At 32.0% G+C, this 15,776-nt stretch overlaps 2 protein-coding genes across 2 annotated transcripts; both read left to right on the forward strand.

Moving 5' to 3' along the window:
- The first annotated feature begins 2,417 nt into the window (after nucleotides 1-2,417).
- LOC107492136 (respiratory burst oxidase homolog protein B) lies at nucleotides 2,418-8,508 on the forward strand. Its single transcript, XM_016113119.3, has 9 exons — nucleotides 2,418-3,045; nucleotides 3,160-3,319; nucleotides 4,964-5,012; nucleotides 5,108-5,650; nucleotides 5,997-6,383; nucleotides 6,465-6,560; nucleotides 6,642-6,757; nucleotides 6,842-7,533; nucleotides 8,099-8,508. Exons 1-9 carry the CDS (start codon nucleotides 2,550-2,552, stop codon nucleotides 8,206-8,208), a joined length of 2,649 nt encoding a protein of 882 aa, XP_015968605.1. The 5' UTR covers nucleotides 2,418-2,549; the 3' UTR covers nucleotides 8,209-8,508.
- Nucleotides 8,509-10,060: 1,552 nt separating this feature from the next.
- LOC107492137 (heavy metal-associated isoprenylated plant protein 35) lies at nucleotides 10,061-11,411 on the forward strand. The gene is made up of 3 exons (XM_016113120.3): nucleotides 10,061-10,234; nucleotides 10,334-10,409; nucleotides 10,527-11,411. The coding sequence occupies exons 1-3, from the start codon at nucleotides 10,124-10,126 to the stop codon at nucleotides 11,375-11,377; spliced, it is 1,038 nt and encodes a 345-aa protein (XP_015968606.1). The 5' UTR covers nucleotides 10,061-10,123; the 3' UTR covers nucleotides 11,378-11,411.
- Nucleotides 11,412-15,776: the final 4,365 nt, after the last annotated feature.

Raw genomic sequence — 15,776 nt, forward strand, 5'->3', positions numbered from 1 at the left:
TAAGTCGACAAGTCAAGAGACCCAAGTTGTGGCACTATTCTGGACAAGAACAAAACCCATTAAATACTTGCTCGTTAAATTGAAAACTATTTTAAATAAGAATAAAATCTATTAAATGCTCATTAAGCGAGGTCATTAAATCATTATCTCGTTAACATGATATCGATTGAACGATAATTACTAAAAGCATTGTTATACTAATATTAAAAGATTGGTAAGATGTAAAGGCGCAATTATAAAATTTAAAGGCAATAAAGTAGCCTAAATAAATTTAAAATAGCTAAGAGCTTCTAAAGAAAATAGAAAAAGAATTTGTCCACAAAACAAACCAAAATACTGAGTGTAAAAATTTTATTTGGGCTTGGTCCATCAAATTTAGGTATTCTCGACAAAGCTGCTAAGTCAAAAAATCTGAGTTGGAACACTGTTATAGACAAAAATAATACTTGAGATTATGATTAAATGAAAATGCTACGTTATTAGTTAACGGGCATGTTATTAAGGCTAATTAATAAAATCATAAAATCATAGAATTATCAAATCATAGCATTAAACACGTATATTAAAAGCAGTAATTATCTAAATCGTAACCTCATAAAGTATAAATAAATGGAAAAGAGAAATTTAGTAAGTAGTTTCTTCTCGATATACTATCACCTAAAACACTACTAACTTAAACATTAAAGTATTTTATAGATTGTCCTCTTAGTCTGATTCTAATATTGTCAGATTAAAATCTCCAAATTTTATTAATTCGTCGTGTCAGCAAAAAGTACAAACATATATACTATATATAAAAAATGTATATAAAACTCACTTTAATATTATTTTATATTTTAATATATATTTATATTAATAATTTATGTAAACATAACCTAATTATTGTTCTAATATATATACACAACTAACCAACGCCAAATTCAACATTTAACAACCACGTACAATATTTTTTTTATGTAACATGTACTTTATCATGCTTAGCATATTAACAATTAGCAACAATACATTTAAAATTAACTTCTCAAAGTAGTTAGTATTAATTAATTATAATTATTCGTCAAATATATATAACGATATTCCTTAGATATATAGTATGAACTCATACTCTCGTATTTTTCTTTTTCGGTGTCTAACTCACTCTCGTATGATCACAAGCAATTATTATTTTTCCATCATATAGTCATATTTGTGGAAGCGCATCAATCACATGTAAGTTACAAAAAAACGGACATTCATGTAATAATGTAATGAGTACGTACAATTTTAATATTTCAATCATAAAACCAACTATGCTCAGATAATATATACGAGGTACGGATATTTTGTTGAATTATCGTGTTTATATATTAGATATATTTTAGACACGATATTTATTGACATTTATTTAATATGCGTGTTTGTTGTGTTCAACCGTGTTTTAATAAAAAATTCAGATATAGACACGTCTAGACATATCTAAATATCATAACGTGTTAGCGTGTCCAATCTTATTCTTAACATATATTATTAAAATAAATTTAGATATAGTATATATTATTATTTATTAAAATAAAAAATATTTTAAATACTTGATATAATTAAAATAAGATATTAAAAATAATTTAAAAAATTAATTTATATTTTAATATTAATAAAATATTAAAATATTATTACGGTTTATCTAAAAACTACTTTATATTTTATATGTATGCATGTCACAGTGTCATGTAAGATTTTAAAATTCGCGTGTTAGCGTGTCCTGTATCCATGTCAGTGTTCGTGTATTATAGATAAATTATGCTTTAAATTTATATCATCTTATTATAAAGAAGGATAAATACGATAGAATAATAAAATTTAATTTATATTTTTTATGAATGATTAATTTAATAGTTATTTTTTTAATACACATACCATAACTGATTAGTTAGTTAAAAAATAGTTCTCTATACTTATCCAATTAGTTAATAAAGTTGTGGATAAATAAAAATAAAAAATTAGTTCTCATTTTTTTTCGTTCTCTCTCCTCTTAAAATAAAATCAAGATAAGAAAAAGATGGTTTTATTCCCTTTGAGTTTTGCATGTGAACACAGAGGAGAGAGCAAAGGCAACTTCTTAGGGTGTTTCGTAACATGCCTAAGAAATAATCGAATGGTGCGATTGTTCTTAGAACGTGTGAGATACACACACATAATAGAAGATGGATACTAGAAGGTTTTAATTTGAATCCCCTCTCAAGTCTCAACAACTCTGGCATATTGCCTATTGCCCTATTGCGTCAACGTACGCGCCATTAGCCGCAACATGGTCACATGCCTCTCTTTGAATGTAGTTACCCACTCACCCTCCCATTTTTGACTTCTCCACATACGTACATACAATCATACATACCTCCACCCACCACTCCCCTCCCTTATTTTCATTCTTTTTATATATACTCACAATTCATAACACTACTACTACAAACCCCTCATCAACACTTCATTATTTCACTCTCTATATCATTACCCTTTTCTAAACGCTCCCAAAATATATTCTTTCAACTGACATAAGCATCGTCCAAGAATCAATGGAGATTCAGCAAGAGGAACACGAGTCGTGGTCGGAGACGGAGAGCACGGGGAGCCGGAGCACACGTGTGGGCTTCAGTGGGCCGCTGAGCGGCCCATTGGTGTCCAACAACAGGAAGAAGTTGAGCGCCAGGTTCAAGGACGACGATGATGACTTGGTCGAGATCACCTTGGACGTTCGCGACGACACCGTTTCCGTCCAGAACATTCGAGGCGGAGACCCAGAGACGGCACTCCTCGCTAGCCGCCTCGAGAAGCGGCCGTCCTCGCTGGGTGTCCGCCTCAGACAGGTGTCACAGGAACTGAAACGCATGACTTCCTCTCAGAAGTTCGACAAAGTTGATAGGAGCAAGTCCGGTGCCGCACGTGCACTCAAAGGACTCAAGTTTATGACCAAAAATGTCGGAACTGATGGTTGGTCTAAGGTTGAGACCCGCTTCCTTGAGTTGGCCGTCGATGGAAAGCTCCCCAAAACCCGGTTTAGCCAGTGCATAGGTACTTCTTATTTTTATTCTTAATTTTTTAGTAACTGATTAATTATTAGTCGATCAATGTTACTGTTGTTGGTGAAGTAATTAATTAGTTAATGACGAAAACTAATTAAACTAGGTATGAACGACTCGAGAGAGTTTGCTGGAGAGTTATTTGATGCATTAGCTCGTCGTCGAGGCATAACATCCGCTTCCATTACCAAGGATGAGTTGCGTGAATTCTGGGAACAAATTACTGATCAGAGCTTTGATTCAAGGCTGCAGACCTTCTTTGACATGTAAGATAATTATTATGATAGCTTCATTAATTAGGACATGCATGCTATCAATCATCACTGATAGTATGTATAATTATGTTGCATGCACATTAAAAAAAATACATATTAAAATATAAAATATATTTTTAAAATGAATTAAATAAATATGTTCTTGTGACCAATTTGATGAGTAACACCTAACATCTTTTATAATCAAATGTGGTAGCTATAAGACCTAGGTGTTAATGGAGACTAATTAAGGTGCTCATTAATTTTTTAAAGACCATACAGATTAATTACAGATTATAGACAATAGAGAGATCGTCAGAGATCGTTTGACTTTGCTTTCTAATTATTTGTATTTATCTATCAGTGGTGGAAAAACTAACGCCGCACTTGATGCAACTTTCATGTGAAGAAATGATGATTGAGTTTATATAATATTATATATTATTGTCACCCACCCATAAGATATACTAGGGAATTATTGTTCACAAATTTGTGGAGTTATGAAAGTTGTCATTAGGCAAATTAGAGTATTAACAACCATCAATTAATAAATGATAATTCTAAAATAATCTTGTTACATATAGATTTTCTTATAGTGGATATCATTTTATGACATCAGTATTTTTTAATAATTTATACATATTTTCTTATTTTATTAATTAAAAATAATTTAATTATACAATTAATTAATAATAATTATATTTTTATTCTGCTGTTATGAGTGTTTTAGTATACCAATATAGTATTATCAATTTTGAAATAGTTATTATTCGAAGTATAAGATTATGAAAGTATTCTCAATGTTTCTAGGTTTATGTAGTAGAACTAACCGAAGGGTGCTTATCATTTTTAAAACCTAACTTTACTAAATCACGCAATCATAATAAGCTTATAATTTAATAATTTTTAAAAGCTACATATTATAACCTGTCAAATGGCACCCAAGTAGTAGTTAAAAGATCAGATCACTATCTTTTGGTTGAATTGCTCTATACGAATTATTTTTCAATAAAAAATTACTTAAAAACATTTTGAAGAATTATTTTTCGATCTCCTGTGTACAACTATACATGACGCGGGATTTTAATCCATCATTCAAACCTTAGAAAATTTGTTGCAAGATTATTATTGTTATTATTATTAAGATAGTGGAACGGTCTAGGGGTTAAGCTGGAAAGTGAACCAAAAAGATAAATTGAACTTAAATAGGAAATTAATGGTTGGTCCCATTGAAGAGAAGAAAAAAAAGAATGAATCAGCGTTTGCTGCACCAAACCCAAAGGGCTTTAGGAACAAGAACCAGTCAACGCTGTGTTGGGTTGATAACTGAACAAAAAAAATATACATACACGGAATTTGTCTCTCTATTGACTATTGAGTATCATTTGGAAAACAACATATGTACGCATGAATGTCACATAAAGATATAATTATTTATAAGTTCTCTTCTTATCAGTTTACATTATTAGAATAAATAATATTTTAATATAATTTTAAAATTTTATATTCAAATGAGTCCTATGATGACAATGTCATAGTCAAAATATGAAAACATATATTATTGAGAATCAAATGTCAATGCTATATCTTAGATTAGGTGATTTAGGTCCACACCGACATTTTTGCTGACTATTGATAAAATTGAACTCATGCCAGGGTGGACAAGAATGCTGACGGACGAATTACCGAAGAAGAAGTTAAAGAGGTAAGCAATAATATACAACTATACTTACCGAAATTAATTTTTATATGTGGAGATATGAACGTCGTTAAACTGTTGCATGATTATTGTTTTTACAGATTATCGCTTTGAGCGCTTCCGCTAATAAGCTTTCAAAATTACAAGAGCGTGCGGAGGAATATGCAGCTCTTATCATGGAAGAGTTGGATCCAGACAACCTTGGATTCGTCGAGGTTTACAACTTGGAAATGCTGCTTCTGCAAGCACCAGCGCAATCAACACACATGAACACAGATAGCAGGGTGCTGAGCCAAATGCTGAGCCAGAAACTAGTCCCAACAAAAGAACACAACCCAATCAAGCGTGGGTTGCGGTCACTGTCCTACTTCATCGAGGACAATTGGAAGCGTCTCTGGATTATAGCTCTCTGGCTCTGCATTTGCGCAGGCCTCTTCACTTGGAAGTTCATCCAGTACAAGAACCGCGCAGTCTTCCACGTCATGGGCTACTGTGTCACCACGGCCAAGGGAGCCGCCGAGACTCTCAAGTTCAACATGGCCTTAATCCTCTTACCTGTATGCAGAAACACCATCACCTGGCTCAGGAGCAGGACCAAGCTAGGCATGGCCGTTCCCTTTGATGACAACATCAACTTTCACAAGGTATGTATGTTCTTATTTTATATCTTAAGTTGAGTTTAGTTTTGATAACGGGATAAAACAAGACATTAAAAATAAAATATAAAAATGAGTATTTTTATATTTTGTTAGGTGATAAATTAAAATAAATTATAAAAATTTAATTTAATTTTTTTATTTAAAAAATTTAAGAAAAAAATATAACAATAAAAAATTAATAAAATAATAAAAAAATAAAACATAAATTATGTTTTGTTGTTAGTGTTTCTAACAAAATATATTAATTTAATATAATTTTATATCTTTATAAACAAAAACAGGCTTAGTATCTTTTCCATAACATAACTATAACTGTGGTATCTTTGTTCAGGTGATTGCTTTTGGGGTTGCTATTGGGGTTGGGTTGCATGCAATTTCGCATCTAACATGCGATTTCCCAAGGCTGTTACACGCGACGGACGCGGAATATGAGCCAATGAAGCCATTTTTTGGGCAGCAAAGGCCAAACAATTATTGGTGGTTTGTGAAGGGGACAGAGGGTTGGACAGGGATAGTGATTGTGGTGCTTATGGCAATAGCATACACATTGGCACAACCTTGGTTCCGAAGAAGCAGGTTGAATCTTCCTAAACCTCTCAAGAAACTCACTGGCTTCAACGCCTTTTGGTACTCTCATCACCTCTTCGTCATTGTCTATGCTCTTTTAATCGTTCATGGATACTTCCTTTACCTCACCAAGCATTGGTATAAGAAAACGGTATGCATCAATTTATTACATTATTTTCCTTATTCATTCATTCTTTTCTTCTTTTCTAAACTTATTGAACTATTTGTACAGACTTGGATGTATCTTGCTATTCCCATGCTCATATACGCATGTGAGCGCCTACTTCGTGCTTTTAGATCTGGCTACAAAAGTGTCAAGATTTTGAAGGTACATTGCCTTGTCTACTACTGCTTTTGTTTAAGATAATTAAATAATGCACTAAACTATATAAACTTGTCAATGTTCCAGGTTGCAGTATACCCAGGAAATGTCTTGGCCTTGCATATGTCAAAACCACAAGGGTTTAAGTACTATAGCGGACAGTATATTTTCGTTAACTGTTCAGATGTCTCCCCATTTCAATGGTAAAATTCTTCTTCTTATTTATTAACGAGAAATGTATTGCTATTAGTTTGTTATAACTAACTGACATGTATGTATATGTATAGGCATCCTTTCTCTATTACATCAGCTCCGGGAGATGATTACGTAAGCGTCCATATTCGGACTTTGGGTGACTGGACTTCACAGCTTAAGGCGGTTTTCGCGAAGGCGTGTCAACCGGCAAGTGGGGACCAAAGTGGTCTTCTAAGAGCAGATATGTTACAGGGCAACAACATACCAAGGATGCCGAAGCTGTTGATTGATGGGGCATATGGAGCTCCAGCACAAGACTACAAGAACTACGAAGTGATTCTTCTTGTGGGGCTAGGAATTGGTGCAACACCATTGATTAGTATACTGAAAGATGTGTTAAACAACATAAAGCAACAGAAAGACATAGAAGAAGGGATGGTGGAAAGTGGTGTTAAGAACAACAAGAGAAAACCATTCGCCACAAACAGGGCTTATTTCTACTGGGTGACACGTGAGCAGGGGTCGTTCGAGTGGTTCAGGGGTGTGATGGATGAGGTTGCAGAGAATGACAAGGACGGAGTGATTGAGCTTCATAACTATTGTACAAGTGTGTATGAAGAAGGAGATGCTAGATCGGCTTTGATCACAATGCTTCAGTCCCTCCAACATGCTAAGAGTGGTGTGGATATTGTTTCAGGGACAAGGGTCAAGACCCACTTTGCTAGGCCTAATTGGCGCAAGGTCTTTAAGCAAGCTGCTCTCAAACACCCCAACAAAACAGTTGGTAAGTTCATTTTCTTGATATCTCTACTTATATGGAATTTAAATTATATTTTGTTAGGAAATATAAAAAAATGAGTTATGTTAAAGTGAACACTAGAATCAACTATCAAATTCAGCCACCAGTATAAAATATATGTTAGAATATAAATACACATTAAAAATAAATTAAATTATATATATATTTATACACAAATACATTAGCTGATTTTAGTAGTTGATTTTGGTTTACAAATAGTATTTTTTTTCAAAAATACTATATATACATAAAAAAATAGTTTTAATTAATTGTCATGTTTATTTAATTTATTTTATATATATAAAGGATGTTAGAGGATTATTAGAATATATTATTTTTAATTATAAATTAAGCATCAATATTTAAAAATATAAAATAAAATATGTTGTTAGATTATTAAACTAAAAAATTTGATTAAAAAAATTAAATTTATAACTAAATAATAATTAAAATTATTAAAGTTTGATAATTTTTAATATACACTAAATACTATTGAATATATGAGTCAATATGACTATTATGTTTACATTCTCTATTTACTCCTTTTTAGGTGTATTTTACTGTGGAGCTCATGCATTGGTTGGAGAATTAAAGAGGCTTTCTCTGGACTTTTCTAGGAAAACCAACACTAAGTTCGATTTTCATAAAGAGAATTTTTAGATTCTTTTATCTCTTAGCTCTTCATTTTTAATTTATTTTATATTTTTCTCAACTGTAATATAGATAAATAGTCAGGGCCGGGCCGGGGGAGACTAATTAGTAGTATATAAAAGGTTGCTGCATGCACTTTTTGTTGCAGAAATAGATGAGCAGCTAAGCTAGCAGTGCATTAATTTGTGATTCGTATACATGTATAAAAAATTTGTATTCTCGTTGATGGGAATTAAATTATGACATTGTTGTTTTTACTTTTTCATATAATCAAATTAAATAAAAATTTACTAAATTTTATTTATTCAACATACGTGTAATGAACGTCTTAACTAACCGTACTTACGATTAACAACACATAATTCACACGAAAGTAAAATGATTATGAAGACACTTAAAGGAGTTATGGTAGTGCGGCGCATTTTATCTAATATATATATGGTGTATTTCTTTGGTATATGAAAACAACAAAACAGTAGAACATTTTGTGTTACCATGTCTATTTATTATTTGTATTGATAAAGTTAATCTCGGGAATCTATTTTCATCCCTACTAAACATAGCACAAAGGTGATGATAGGAAAAGGGGAGAGAAAAATCTTATTATGTAATATATTCTATTCCCGCCCACTTTGCCTTTGTTCTCATTTTATTATCATGATGTAATATAACAAACATAATTATGCTAAACATAGATTACAACTAATAGTTAAAATCAGTTATTAATATAATATATATATTAAAATAAAAATTATATATTAAAATAAATTAAATTTTTATATATGTATATAAATCATCAGAAATATGTGACTCCAAAAAATTATGTACAAAGAGATATCTGTATATTAAATTTTATACTTCATATATATAGCTCTTAAAATTAAAGATAAAGAAAATAGAGATAAATAAGCATGGGTGCAAAATCAACTTATCAAAAACAATTTTTGAAGTGTATATCATTTATTTAAAAAAAGATTATATACTTTAAAAATAATTTTTTCATCTTTTTCAATAATTAAATATATAAATGGTTACATTAAATAGAAAAAAATGGTTACACCAAAAGAATTCGGTGTTCTAAAGGAATCCGACACTGATTGTGATGGGCAAAAGATAAAAGGGTGAAGAGGCATCAAATGCTAAATTTGTTTTTTAAAATGCGAGAATTATTTAAAATTTTTTGCGATGTTTAAATCATTTTTTACAAAAATAATTTTATAAAAGTAAATTACTAAAAATCACTACTAACTTATTTAATCGGATAAAATATATTATAATAAACTAAAAAAATAAATACTAATATTTTTATTATGATATACTTTATTTGATTAAATCAGTTAGTAGATGTTTATATTTTAAGTCAGTTAGTAGACGTTTATAAGTCTTGAGTGTGTAAGTAGAATCAACAAAAATAATATAAACTAGAAAAATAAACACTAAAATTTTGATTGTAAGCATTTTTCTACCATTATTTTAAGTAATTTTATAATTTTTAAAAATATTTATCATATTTATTTATTTTGTATATTTTTACATATATATTATTTAAAATTAATTATATTTTTTCTTTTTATTATGTATTTCATCTAAACCAAATGAATGTATACATGTTTTGTTTATATGTCTTATTTACATTATAAATAAGATATATAATATGAATTTATAACTTCTAGTTTTTATTGTGAATAATAAAATGAACAGTGTAATTAATTTGCAAAACATATATATATGACAATAATTATTTTATTTATTTATTTTAAAAAAATCCATCAAACGTAGAATCTTGCAAGTCAATGTTTTGTTTGCATGAAAAAAAATTAAGGAAGGCATTGTGGTTCATATTTGGACTAGCTCATTTTGTTATGCTTTTATAGACATCCCAGCACTTTTATAGTCTTCTCTCTGGAAAACTCTAACACCTACAATGACTGCACCACCTCCAACAGAAATAGTAAAACCCGAAACTAATAAAGAACCACCACCATCGTCACCACCAGAAGAACCACAACCGGGTTTCGAATCTCTCATATGCAAGGTAAACATTTATATATATCAAAACAATTTCTTTGGATTCCTTTATATTAGCAATTTTGTTCAATAATCCTTTGTTACGTTTCTATGTGTTTATCATCAGACTGTTGTATTGAAAGTCTCAATTCACTGTCAAGGTTGTGCAAGAAAAGTTAAGAAAGTTCTACAGAACATAGATGGTAATAATTAACCACTTTTTTTTTAATTCTATTTCTACTCCTCTTCACATAATTTGTACACTCTGCTACTTGTAATATAGCCCATGATTTTGTTGTTTATTGGTAAATATACCTCAGGTATTTATAACATAGACATCGATTTGAGGCAACAAAAGGTTACAGTAAAGGGGATAGTGGACAGCGAGATTATGATCAAACAATTGAACAAGACAGGAAAGCATGCAGAGTTGTGGCCAGATACTGTAGAACCGAAAAAGAAGAAGAAAAAGAAAAAGAAGAAAAAGAAGAAGGATCCTAATAGTTCTTCGCAGCAGAACAAAGAGAAACACAGTGACCAAGAAAGCGGGGACGAAAGCAACCAGAGCGGCGAGGAAAATGATCAAAAAGAAACTGTTAAGCTCATTGTTCAAGACACAGCAAAAAATAACGTCCTCGAAGGTGGCGCCACCAACGGTAAAATCGGTGCGCATTACCCAGAACCAAAGCCGGAGATGAGGCAGACGGTGATGTTCCCAGCCGGTTATCCCCCACCGCCAATGACAGAGAAAAAGGTTACCATCGCCGTCCATGGAAATGACGAAAATGAGATTGGCGGTGGAGACAGAAAGGTGAGAATGAAAGGTGTAACAGTTCTTGATGATTCTAACCACTACCACCACATGGCACCCAACGAAAGTCCACCACGTCATCATCACACCTGTTATCAGCATCCACCACCACATTACTATGCACCCACACCTTCGATGTATAACGTGAGCTATCATACAGCATATCCTAATGCCAAGAGGCACGGTGCAGCTACTGCTTATTATACCTCCACACAACCGCATTCAGACGGTCACGTAACAGAGATGGATCCTTCACCATACGATTTAGAACCATATTATTATACTTATACATCCTTACCGTCATATAATTCCTTCGAGTTCTTAAGTGATGAAAATCCAAATGGATGTAACATAGTATGATTCATGTATGTACGAGTATGGAGTAATTTTTGTATGGATCCGTATGTTAGTCTACTTTCCCATCTCTCACTTTAATCTAGTGGCAATAACGTATGTTGTTAGATTGCTAGATAGATGCTTATGGCATCTATGAAGAAGAGATAAATTATTCGTTACAATTGATTGAAAGTGGACCAAGGGGAACAAAACAGAACTACGTGTCTATATATGTGACTGCGAAAAGTGTTTTTATTTGTGTGGATCAAACTTTTTTTCGAATATTTTTCATAAAGAGTTAGATTATATTTTCGAATAATTGCTCATTTATATTTGATTATTGATTCTATCGTCAAGTTGAAGTCTTGTTTTCATAATTTCCATATATATTATTTTATTTTAGCCAATCAAACTTTAATACTCCAGTACTCTGTACATATTTATTCTTATTCTTTGGTGAGAGGAGAATATAAGCGGTAATATTTGGGGAGAAAAGAACATTTATTCCTTGCTTAAGCATGCTTGCAAGTTACAGCAACCCTTCTTTAGGAATAACCGAATAAATTTTCACTTGCACAGCAGAAATCCAAAAGATTAATTGAATTGAATATACAGTGTTCTCATTTACCTCAACTTACTATATGTAACTCTATTGTACTAATTAGACATATCACTTATTTAATAACATTACTTAACAATTTAATTACTGCATATACGTTTTGTGATTTGTGTTTTCCCTGATTGTATTCTAATAATATAATTTTATTGTGTGGGAAATAATAATTATATGTAACTTAAAATATAATAGAAAAAGAAAGAATAAATTTTTTGTAAAAATATTAAGTTTAAAAGATGAAAATCCAAAAGTATACTTTAGGTTTAGAAAGTTGAGTGTATTGTTTACATGAAAACTAAATTGATAAAGATAGATAAATTAGATTTAAAGTGTAAAAAAATCTTTTAAATGGTATAGTTTTTCTATACTCAAGGTTCGAGTCTCTCTATTTTTTATAAAAAAAAATAAGATGTATAAAAGAAAAAGTCATCTAAACTAAGAATGAAGCAAATTAAATTTCTCTTCAACTAATATTACATGTTATTAGTATTCGTTTTTTCTTTTACACTCTTTAGAAATAATAGTCAAGCAATATTAGAACTGTTACTTTAACGCGTGGAGATTAATTTCTCTTCTTTCACCACATTTGCTAAAAAAATTTAAAATAGAGAATACTCAAAAAGTTAATCTTCTTTGTGTTCAATTGGAATATCACTCTACTTAAATTTCTTTCAATTTAAAACGTTTATCCATCATTTTGTCACATTAATAAATGTTTTAACACTTTTTATCCATCATCTCTTATATTTCTCCTTAAATTTTAAAATAATTTTATTTTATAGCAATATGAATGAGATTAATCCATTATACAACGTGGGATTTTTTTTAAACATATGTAATTATATGGCTTTGTAAAAAAAATACTGTTTATTCTAGAAACAGACAAAAAAGATCTCCCATTTTAGTAAATACCAAATACTAGCAAAAGGAAAATTAATAGAAGATATTGGGGATTCACAAATAACAGTACTCTATAACTTGAGTTATTTTTTGTTGGAGTTTTCTTGCTATTTCCACAATTACTGTTCCCGCCAGCTTCTTACCTTCAAAAACCTCCAAATTTCTCACTTTCCACAACGCTCAACACAGAGATACAAGAAGGGCGATAGAAGATTGTCCTCTTCCAATGTCTCTATTTGTCGTTTGTCACCAGACTGTAAACTCCATGGTTCCATTTTGCACTATAGCATTCAGAAAAGGAGAGAAAGACTAAATCTCAAGAGTAGGACTACGTTACACCAAGGCGTGAATGATTACTTCGTTGCTATTTCTGCATTTTGGACACATTGCTAAAGTATCTGAATATTTCTGGTTAATCAAATTGAGTACAGGTAATTTTTTATGGGCTGATCTCCACAGAATTTTTTACTTTGGATGGTAATTTTAACTCCAAATTGATTTCCAGAGCATTGAATTCGTTATCACCGTTAGAAGGTGCTCAACTGGCACATGAAAAAAATTATAAGCCACCCAGTACCTCGAGACCACATCGTAGTACTTCCTCTTGTTCCAGGCCCATTCAAGCTTGTCCTCACCATCGTCGCTCAATAGCAGGGAGAGAATTCGCAAACTGAGCTCAGGGGAAAAAACTGCTTCAACTAACTCTTTATTCCATCTTTCATCCACTGTAAGTAAATTATGTACCCAATTGATGTTCGTTACTAGATTGTTGTTGTTACTGAATCTAAAGTGGTAGGGTGGGGTAACCATGGGTCCTTTTATATACGAATATTTGTGTCAGATTCTATACTCCATCTCAAACCCTTTTCAACCACTTTCTTTTCCTCCAGTAGACTTTGCCAACCTCAGGAAGGTTGGTTTCTTTTATCTGCCAAAAGGGCGTTGGTGTATCTATAGTATTTTCCTTTGAGCATACGTGCAAGTAGCAGATTGGACTTAGTAGTAACTCGCCAAAACGGTTTACCCAACAAAGCTAGGTTCTGGGTTCTGAGATCTTTGAATCCCAATCCACCTTTCTTTTTGGGTCTGGTCATACAATCCCAACTAACCCAAGCCATCTTTTTCTCTATTCCTTTCGAAACTCACTAAAACTGTCTTAGAATCCTGTGTATTTCTTCCACTAGAGAATTTGGAAGCTTGAAACATGAAAGCGTATATATTGGAAGAGCTTCTCCGACAACTCTGATTAAAACATATATGTCACCTGTTGATAACAGATTCCTCTTCCAAGCCTAAACTCTTTTCTGAACGTTATCCTTTATTGCACAGAATGATGCCCTTTTAGATCTCTGAATAATGGATGGAAGGCAATGACATTTATCTTGGGCTCTCACATGGTTTATGTTAAGTAACTCTGTTAGCTGAGTAGCTGTTGTCTTCTAGCAAGTGGGGTGTTTTGACTAAAAAAAACTGCTGATTTGTGGAGGTTAACTTTTTGCCCACCAAGCATCTCATATTCGTTGAGTAGAAATAGGATATTGTTGCATGATTCCTCATTAGCCCTCCCAAATAAGATAGAGTTGTCAGTAAAGAAAAGTTGATTGGCTGTTGGAGACCTTCTATGAATCTGAATTCCCTGAATGGATCTGTTTTGCTCTGCCTTATATAAGAGATAGGATAATTCTTCCACACAGAATAGAAATAGATAAGATGACAAGGGATCTCCTTGCCAGAGATACCCTTTGTTGGCTTAAAAATCCAAAAGGTTGACCTTCTACAAGAACAGAGTAAAAAACAGTAGTGACTAATTCTCTGATCCAAAAAATCTATCTGGTTCCAAAACTCATTCTCTCCATGATGAACCATAAAAAATTCTACTCAACTCTATCATATGCCTTACTCATATCCAATTTAATAATATTTTCACATTCCAATCTGCACCTCTTAGTTTTGAGGTAGTGCATACATTCATGAGCTATTAGAATATTGTCAGAAATTAATCTACCCTTTAAAAATACACTTTGGTTTGAAATTATTAAATTATTCATAAACTCCTGAAATCTATGTACTAGAATTTTAGAAATAATCTTATAGAAGGCTGAGGATAAACTAATATGTCTGACCTATGACATGTCTCTAGCATTCGGAATCTTAAGGATCAAGTAAATCTGTGTATGGTTAAATGCCTTAAGTATTTTACCTCCACCAAAGAAGCTATGAACCGCCTTAAAAATATCACCACCCACAATGTCTCAATAAAATTGAAAAAATTGTGCTGTGAAGCCATCCTCACCTAGAGCACTTTGACAAATACTGAAAGTGGATCTCTTGGTTTCCTCCATAAAGATTGGTCTCATTAGCCTCCAGTTCATGAAAGCTATAACCGGAGGACTAAAATCGCTGAATATGTCACCAGGTTCTAATGGGTTAGCGGATGAAAATATTTTTTTGAAATAATTTTCAGCCACTAGAGCAATATTCTATGGATCTGAAGCCATCTCACCATCGTTCCGAAGTAGTCCACATGTTTTATTTTTTCGATTTCTAGTTTGGAACTTCTGATGAAAAAACTTTGTGTTGCTATCCCTTTCTTTCAGTCACTTGCTTGTTGAATTTCCTTCCAGAAACTTTCTTCTTTTGATAGCTCCTCTTCTAATTTTTTTCTACCTCTAACACCATTGGCCCACCAAAATAACCCGATGTCATCAACTATTCCAACCTAAGATTTAGTTCTTCAATTATCTTCTTAGAGTCGGATTTGTTATGCTGCAGCCAGTGCACTAGATGGTGCCTACAACACTTCAATCTCTGTGTCAAAACGTACATAGATAAGCCCTAGGGGTGTTCAAAATCGATTCGGACCGAACTAAACCGATAAACCAAACTGAAAAAACTGAAAACCGAACA

This window comes from Arachis duranensis, chromosome 6 (assembly GCF_000817695.3).
Source record: "Arachis duranensis cultivar V14167 chromosome 6, aradu.V14167.gnm2.J7QH, whole genome shotgun sequence".
Taxonomy (NCBI): Eukaryota; Viridiplantae; Streptophyta; class Magnoliopsida; order Fabales; family Fabaceae; genus Arachis; species Arachis duranensis.

Bases quoted from the DNA above. Each gene is read 5' to 3' on its own strand.
- LOC107492136 (XM_016113119.3), top strand. From the start codon at position 2,550: ATGGAGATTCAGCAAGAGGAACACGAGTCGTGGTCGGAGACGGAGAGC. The intron at 5,651-5,996 runs GTATGTATGTTC...ATCTTTGTTCAG, and splicing joins ACAACATCAACTTTCACAAG to GTGATTGCTTTTGGGGTTGC. The intron at 6,384-6,464 runs GTATGCATCAAT...CTATTTGTACAG, and splicing joins AGCATTGGTATAAGAAAACG to ACTTGGATGTATCTTGCTAT.
- LOC107492137 (XM_016113120.3), top strand. From the start codon at position 10,124: ATGACTGCACCACCTCCAACAGAAATAGTAAAACCCGAAACTAATAAA. The intron at 10,235-10,333 runs GTAAACATTTAT...GTTTATCATCAG, and splicing joins TCGAATCTCTCATATGCAAG to ACTGTTGTATTGAAAGTCTC. The intron at 10,410-10,526 runs GTAATAATTAAC...AATATACCTCAG, and splicing joins AGTTCTACAGAACATAGATG to GTATTTATAACATAGACATC.